This window comes from Ursus americanus, chromosome 11 (assembly GCF_024610735.1).
Source record: "Ursus americanus isolate L20-20 chromosome 11, mUrsAme1.1.p, whole genome shotgun sequence".
NCBI lineage: Eukaryota > Metazoa > Chordata > Mammalia > Carnivora > Ursidae > Ursus > Ursus americanus.
Window position 1 is genome coordinate 50,720,724 of NC_142137.1, and position 8,415 is coordinate 50,729,138.

Consider the following 8,415-nt stretch of genomic DNA (forward strand, 5'->3'; position numbering starts at 1 on the left):
ATTTCAGAGACCACCAAGCTGATTTTCCGCTTAATTTAGCAATGCTTGAACAAAGTGGAGTCTTGCTGTACAACATGATCTGCTGTAGCAGACTTTTTTTTATGGAGCCCAAGTTTATCTGGGGTGAAACAGAAGGGAGGGCAGTTAGTTAAACCAAAAATTTTAGAAGGAACTTAAAGTTTTGAGACCCTCACCATGGAGTGCTCTTAGACCCTGAGGCTAAGAACAATTTGAAGGACAATGTAAGGTTCATAATATTTTTTTGTTAATTTTTGCTAAATAACGACAGTTCATTTGCAGAAGAAGACTGGACGCAAAGAAACTAGGCGACTTCGTTCATGTCCCCCTTTTTGGGGAGCAGGAACAAAAATCAAGTTTCAGGAGAGAGACAACAAGTGTGATCTGTAGACCATTGTTGTTCTCTTCTGTTATTTATTACACGTGCCTCATTCTGTTGTCATGTATACCCCGGGAAAGGGAGGACTGAGCGGAAGGGCAGCTGTGGCCACTTGTTAATTGATTCTACAAACTAGGCTTCAGAGGAAGATTTCTTGGGGACAACAGCATCAGATTGTATTTTATTTTAACTCTGCTCTGTGTTAAATAGAAACCAAATAATCTGGTATCTTCATCATAAGAAGACCTTAAAGTATGAATCTTTGTATCAGGTAGTAGAAAATTCAGTTCTTGTATAGGAATAACTCACTCCCAGGTGTCTCCTTTGTTCTCCCCCGACCGGCACACTCACAGTGCTCTGACGCTGGGTGGGGGGCAGGTTTCTCACACCGTGCAATATTCTGAGACACCAGCTGGCTGTCCTAGAATTCAGTTCAGTTCTACACTCCCCAGAGTTAGCACAGACTCCACAGGTGAGGGGCTCAGTCCGACAAGACTGCCCCCTCCACTTCACATGCCAGAACAAAGGTAGGTCCCCAGGTTACCCACAACTCTGACATGGCTACAAATTGGAGGTTCCATGACCCCACCCCTTGGATTTGGTTAGTTGTTGGAACAAGTCACAGAACTCAGGGAAACACGTTTACCAGTTTCTTCTATAATGAGGGATGTAATAAAGGATACAGGTGAACAGCCAGCCAAAGAGATACATAGGGCAAGGCCCATAGGGTCCCAAACACAGGAGCTTCGGTCCCCATGGAGTGGGGGTGAGCCACCCTCCCGGCATGGAGATGTAGTCACCAGCCCAGAAGCTCTCCGCACCCCGTATTTCTGGAATTTTCATGGAGGCTTCAGTGGGAAATTACAAGGGTTTTAGGAGCTCTGTGCCAGGAACTGGGAGCAGAGGCCAATATATACATTTGCTATTATCACAGTCTTATGTTTCATCTAAGAATCATTATTGGTATTCTCTTATGCAGTGAACTGTTGAGTGCCCGCCATGTGGCCACAGCAGCCTATTTGTACTATGAAGGTATAAAGATGAATAAAACACGCTTCCTGCCCGTGAGAGGCTCACAGCCTCTTCTCGGAAGCACACATAAATCAATAATTACAATTCCATAAGATGAATACTTTCGTGGAGGCTACTAAAAAGAAAAAAGGCATTTAAGCGGAAATAAACAAGCAGCTGAGAAAGATGCTTGGAAGTGGGGGGCAGGGCAGGCTTCAGAGAGGAGGTGACATTTGAACTTTGCGGAGTAAGCTGTAGGTTTACTTTTCTAAAAACAGGATACGTTGGAGATACCCACATAAGAGAGATAGTGGGTGATGAGGTGGAAAGAAAGGAAGGGGGCAGTTGGGAAGGGTTCTGGGTGCTACATCAGGGAATCCAGAATGTGTGGAAGGTTTCTAAGTAAAGAGTGGTACAATCACATGCCGTGTTAGAACTGACCTGTAGCAGGCACACGTCCCCATACGGGGGGACAGGGGACAGGAGGCTGCAGGCAGAGAGAGTAGAGAGGATGTCATTGGCTCTGGCGCGTGGTAGAGCCAGGGTCTGTGGGGCTCGGCACTGCTCCGCTGGGGGCTTGCAAGGACTGGCGTTACCGAGAAATAGGGTGTTCAAAAGGAGAGCAGGTTAGGTGTGGAGGAGAGGAAAAAGTAATGAATTCTCTTTGGACGTTTGGACAGGTTGAGCTTCTGTGAAACTCCGTTCAAGGGGAGATGCCTAGCAGCAAGTTACAAATTTGAGATTTTATCTCAAGGAGGGAGTTAGCGGCAGCAAATAGAGATGCAGAATAATTGGTATGCACATGGTGGATGGTTTTTTCTGTGAGTTATAAGGTGGAGTTACTTGTATGGGGTGGAGTCCGTGGGAACTGTTGAGCCCCCAGTAGCCATGCTGGCTGTGTCCTGTCCCGGACTCCAGGGGGCGCCGTTTGCATAGACTTTGATGTGTAACACAGTAGCCTAGGTTTAAAAAAAGACAAAAACAAAAACTGGGACGCTCACTTGGATCAACAGGCTAAGAAATGAATTTATGTTTAATTCCCACTTGGTTATTTCAACATGAATTTGCCCTCGTCTGCGTTTTGATATTGTAAAGTATGTTCAACCAAACCAGGGTCTGGCAAACGGTGGTCTGCAGGCCGGATCCAACCCTTGGATAGTTTTTTATGAAGTTTACTGGAGCACAGCCATGGTCATTTGTCTGTAACTAGTTTTGTATGATAAGGGTAGATCTGAGAAGTTGTAACAAAAACAGGATGACCTGCAAAGCCTAAAGTATTCGCTGTCTGGCCCCGTACACAGAAAGTTTGCCGATCCCTGATCTAAAATACAAATGTTTATCTTTTCTTTTTTAAGGAGAAACGTGCCTCTTTGTCTGAATTTTAACTAATGCCTGGTAATTAGGTCTGTTTACCCACAGGGGAGGGTGCCTAGTGGCTACGATGGTAGACTATTAGAAACAATTACAGTACCGTGGAATGATTTTATTAAAAGTATGGGCATAGATTCATTACATGAGAAGAAAAATGGTAATCCTCAACTACTCTTTGCCTATAGAAAATCTAGATGCCCTCTCCAGATCCGTGAAACCTCTAGATAGGTACCAAAAAAAACCAGAAATCATTTCCGTTCAATTCAGGGGTCTCCATCCCCAAGCCCCGGATGTTTAGACTCTACCCAGGGACTTTATCATTACTGTTTAGTGCTGAGCCCTGGCAGCAAATGGGTCCTTTTCCAAACAGAGAGGGGCCTAGCACTTCAGCCCAGCCCGTGGCTTGTCGCCAGAACTGTCCTTTATCATTGAGCTTCAGGGTCACACCATCCGCAGCAGGGGCGCGGTGAAGGGAGTTACGGTGCACCGGGTGCAAAAGAACACCGGCCAGCCACTGAAGGAATTGTGGTAGAATCCGGGGAAAGCGTGGCTTAGTGAAAAGGGGAGTTACAAAATGGAATGATCCCAAAAAAATAAGAGGTGCGGTATGATTCCCAGCTGTATTTAACATGTACACATGCAGAGGGGAAAAGTGACCAAAAGGATTCTTCTCAGGGTCACTGAGTTTGGGATCATTTTTTCTTCTATTTTAGCCGACGTTTGATGAACGAATGCTGTGTGAATAAATAGGTCTTCCGTTGAAGGGGGACCTCAGGGGTGATTTTGTCTGTCTGTCTTCCAGGAGAGGTGGACTGTAAGGAAATAGGAGACTGTGTCCCGGGACCCGGAGCCACGTCCCCTGACCTGTGCCTCCCCGCGCTGGATTACCTCAGGCGCTGCTCTCAGGTACACGGAGCTCCAGGCCCTGAAACCCGCCTCAGACGATGCTCGCGAAACGTGCACGGATGTCTTTTGCTGAAGCCCAAGAGAAACACTTTCTGCTGACTCTGAGGAGACCAGGGGCTTAGATCTGGAGTAGGAATGGTTGTCCCCACCCCTTCTGTGAAGGAGAGAAAGGAACAAACGTGCTAGAACACACAACTGAATTGAAATCTCAGAAACTTCTCATGTACACTCAGACACAGGAACTGTCATAATCTCTCTGTCTGCGTCAGGCTGCAGGGAGAGGGGTCATGAGGTCCTGGGAAGTCTTCATGATAAGACATGGATGGTGGGGGTGCCACCATTGAAGAGAGACAAAAACCAAAGGGGGGTGCACATTCAGTCAAGATCTAGTGAGGAAATCCCACCAAACCGTGCTTATCAAAGGGAACAGTGACCTCCGTTGTGCTAACTCCAGTAATGGCCATTATCCCAAGAGGAGGCCGCCTCCTGAAGCCTTTTCGCCCCCAGGCTTCAGTAATGCTCTCAGTAGTTGCCCTGCTGTCTCCGCAGGTTGTGTCCCCAGGCCTTTTCCTGTCTGTGGAACCTCTCCAGCGGTGATAGCAGCGATTGTGGGAAGCCCCAGGGCTTTAGAAAGGATGCCCAGCCCCAGCTTCTTCCCCCAGCTGCCTCCACAAGGCCCCACATGACAGGACCCCAGCTACCTTTCCACCCTCAGATCCTTCCCTCTCACTCTGTGCTCCAACCACACCGACTTTCTTTCCCTCAGATACATAGCGCCTTACGGCTCAGGGGCATTGCTCTTCCCTCTGCCTGGAATGTCCTCTCCCTGCATCTCCTTGCGACACTCTTTATCTTCCTGGATCTCATCTGAAACCTCACCTCCTCAGAGAGATCAGAGCTTAAGGATCTCCCGGCTCGTTGCCAACACTCCCATATACCCTGGTCACTCTAGTATCGCCTAATGTTTTTTCTATAGCCTTTAGGTCCAAAATGTTATTTATTGTTTGTGAAGGGATCATTGTAAGCCCCCCAGGACAGGAATTTTGTCTGACTCACCTGCAGCTCTTCCCCTGGCACAGCAGGCACAGTTCTAATCTGTGGGGCTCCTTGGGAGTTTGGCCCCATGATGAGGGTTCCTGGGGGCACTGGGCTCTTACAGCGAGGGGAATAAAGAACCCAGGGCAGTCTGTCAGTTCTGCGTTCAATACCTGCGTCTGCCCCCCCCCCCCGAGCCCACAGATGCCTCCCTTTCCCCACTTACCGTTGGCCTCGTTGCCCTGGTGTTGAGGCAAGGGAAGGGGAAGTCAGTCTGGTATCCCATTTACCCAGAGACTGTCTTCTCAGTGGTCCCCACAGAACACTTTCCTGTAGGCAAAAACTCGTGACGTGTTTTGTGGTTCCCCGGGTTGGTTTACCAGGGTCTGTAAAACTCATAGGTAATTGAGATGCTGAAAAAGTATCCCTAGAGCCTTTTTCCTCTACCTTTTGGTTTCCAGTAAATGCTGTTTTCATCTGCTCCATGGGATAGATGCCTCTCGGGAGCTGCCGAATGGATCCAAATTATAACCTCAGAACTTTCATATGCTGGGAGCTTCTCGGCTTTTCCCTAACCCCAGTATTGCTGACATATAACTTTATTCCCCTTTAACACCCAGAGTGCAGCTTTTTCCGATATATAATTGCAATTTGATCTTTTGTTACTTAGTTACTGGCCAAAATCTACAAAATGCCCCTGAAGCCAATATTCCTTAGCGGGCGACTTGCCAGCTTGCCTCGAAGACTTCAGGAGCAGTCGGCGAGCAGTGAGGATGGAATGGAGTCGGTCCTGTCTGATTTTGATGACGACACTGGTGAGTTTATTGACTGGACTGAACCAGGTTATTTGCTGTGTTCATATTCCCAGAAGCTTAAGCCGTGAGTTCAGTAGCTTATAGATCGTAAGAATGACCACGCACTGATGTTGCTACTGGTTTTAATTCTAACAGAACAAGCGTCCCTAGAGTTTCCATGGACCGCTTAAAACATCATTTGATGTCTTCACACCCATCCTTTTTAGATGGATGCCTCTATCCAAGCTCAGCGCAGATCTGCAGACACCACTAAATATAGTTTCTAACTCTGAATTCTCTATAATTTAGCAAATTGGAATGTGGTTGCGTTGGTACTTAAATTGGCTGGTAATTGTCTTTAATACCTTCTAGGAAACACAATCATTATATAATTACTTCCTGCAGGACTATTTGGTTAGAGACTGGGGAAATTAAGCCACTACTGAAGAGAGAATCTATTTGTGACTGGTGGAACTGAAGGCTCATTAAAAGAATAATTTTAAAGAATGTGTTTCAAATTAGTTCCCATGTAATTTCCTGTGGATTGGAGCTCAGTCTGGTAACTTTGGGAAATTTTCCGATGGGTTAACTCACGCTCATGCTTGTCTTCTGATTCAGTCGACCTGCCCTGTTCTAGATCTAGAAGTAGAAATTATATCCTTAAAGGGGACAGATAACTGGCATAGTTTGATTCAAACCCTTGTAAAAGGAGTTTTGGGGAGAGGTTTTTTTAAATTTGCTTTTTTATTCATTTTTAATTTTTGTTTTATTTTTCTGTTATAAATTCACTTAGGAGAGTGGCGAGAGGATTTACAGTTTTCCATAGGGATTATAAACAGTAAAGCCTCACTGGTTGAGACTAATTTTAAGGAAGAACCATTGGAAAGAATAGCTAATGTGGAGAACAAATAAAATGGAAATTGGCTAGATGTTGCGTAATAGAGGTTTCATCTAATGATTAGTTAAGAGTAATTTTTACTTAGCCTCTTAAACCTCCAACCGAGACCATTACAAACAGAAGCTACTGTCGTTTATCTGTAAGACAGTCTTGAAAACAGTTGTAAATGCTTTGTTCTGCATTCTGTGTTTGGCTGATAGGTCTCTGAAGTCCTTTTCAATCTCTAGATTTTCCTCTTCAACTCTTTTTCACCCCTTTGCACTTCATGTGTTGAAGAAGTGAGGTCTTGTGTCCCATGGAATTTTCCGGGTGGACTTGATTGGTCGTACCCCCTAGAGTTGTACGTAACATGCGATCCTGGCTTCTGCACTTCCTATAAATTAGCTTGTTTACACTTGCTTATATTTTGAGGTTCATGAACCATTGTCAGCTAGTTTATTTGTGGTTCATGGGTTTGGTTTAGCTTCCTATGAATGGGGATGTTCAAAATTGTGGAAGTAGATTTTCTTAATGGGAGTATTTATTTTTTTAAAGATTTTTATTTATTAAGAGAGAGAGAGAAGAGAGCACGAGTGGGGGGGGGCAGAAGGAGAGGGAGAAGCAGGCTCCCCACAGACCCCGGGATCATGACCTGAGCCAAAGGCAGACACTTAACCGACTGAGCCACCCAGGCACCCTAGGGATTAATGGGAATATTTAAAAGCTGCCATCTTTTGACAGTTATCTCTCACAGGAAAATGAGAAGTATTAGAATTAAAATGTAGGGTGGGCTATTTTTTTATACTCTATTCTAGGTCCTTTGGGATGAAGCTAGACAAGTAAGTCGAGTCCTTTCTCTGCAGCAGTTATCTGAGCGGCAGATTCACAGATTTCCAAAGGCAGGGGTGAGCAGGAATGTTGGCTCAGACAGTGCTTCTGTAAATGGCAAAACTAAAATTGTTTAGATCTCATAAAAAGCATCTCATGTTTCTTCCTTTCCCTAGTAATGAGCAACAATAAAATTTAGTATCTTATTATTTTTAAAATGAAACTCTGAAGGGGAGGGGGAAGAGAGGTGTGTACTGAGAGGTGTGCTGCTCTGGTTGTGTGATTCTGTTGATTCTGGGAGCACCCTTCCCCATCTGTGAGCAGTACACGAAGTGATTTGCATGTACCCGGCATGAGAGAGCCGGCAGCACCAACTGCAAGGCAGGCAGGTAAAGTCAAAATAAGGTATAGATTGCAAGAAAAAAAAAAAAGAGAGAGACGGGAGATGAATGAGGGACCTCTGGAAAAAATGGGGCACAAGGAAGAGCAAAGAAAATAGACTAGCACACATGAGCAACAAAAGAAAAACTGGATGTCTCGGACTTCAGCAAAATTAAAGACTTTTGTGCATCAAAGGACATTATCAAGGACAATCGAAAGGAGAACATGTTTGTAAATCTTATTTCTGATAAGGTTTTAATATCCAGAATATATAAAGAATTCCTAAAACTCAACAAGACAACACAATTTAAAAATGGGCAAGGGACATGAATAGATATTGCTCAGATGATCTACAAAAAGGCAAAAGATGCTTAACATCATTATTCATCAGGGAAATGTAATCAAAACCACACCTACTAGGATGGCTGTAGTTAAAAAACAAAGTAAGCGTTGGCAAGGATGTGGAGAAATTGGAACCCTCACCGGAATATAAAATGGTGCAGCCTCTATGGAAAACAGTGGTATATCTTAAAAAAAAACTAAACAGAACTACTAGATGACCCAGAAATCCCTCTCCTGGGTCTATACCCTAAGGAACTGAGACTGAAAGAGATACTTGCACTCCTATGTCCTTGCAGCCTTACTCACCACAGCCAAAGGTGAAAACAACGCGTGTCCATCAACAGATGAATGAACTAACAGAACGTGGTACAACATACAAGGGAGTATTATTCATCCGATACACAGTACAACATGGATGGACCCTGAGAACATGACGCTAAATGAAATAAGCCAGACACAGAAACACAAATACT

At 44.9% G+C, this 8,415-nt stretch overlaps 1 protein-coding gene across 3 annotated transcripts in view; it reads left to right on the forward strand.

The window, feature by feature from the left end:
* The window catches only part of ARFGEF3 (ARFGEF family member 3), a 171,950-nt gene that overhangs the window by 138,514 nt on the left and 25,021 nt on the right, over positions 1-8,415 (forward strand). For all 3 annotated transcript variants that reach the window (XM_087865521.1, XM_045814723.2, XM_087865522.1), the window contains 2 exons: positions 3,582-3,685; positions 5,391-5,535. In XM_087865521.1, the coding sequence (XP_087721647.1) occupies positions 3,582-3,685; positions 5,391-5,535 (249 nt within the window). The remainder of the gene's footprint in view (positions 1-3,581; positions 3,686-5,390; positions 5,536-8,415) is intronic.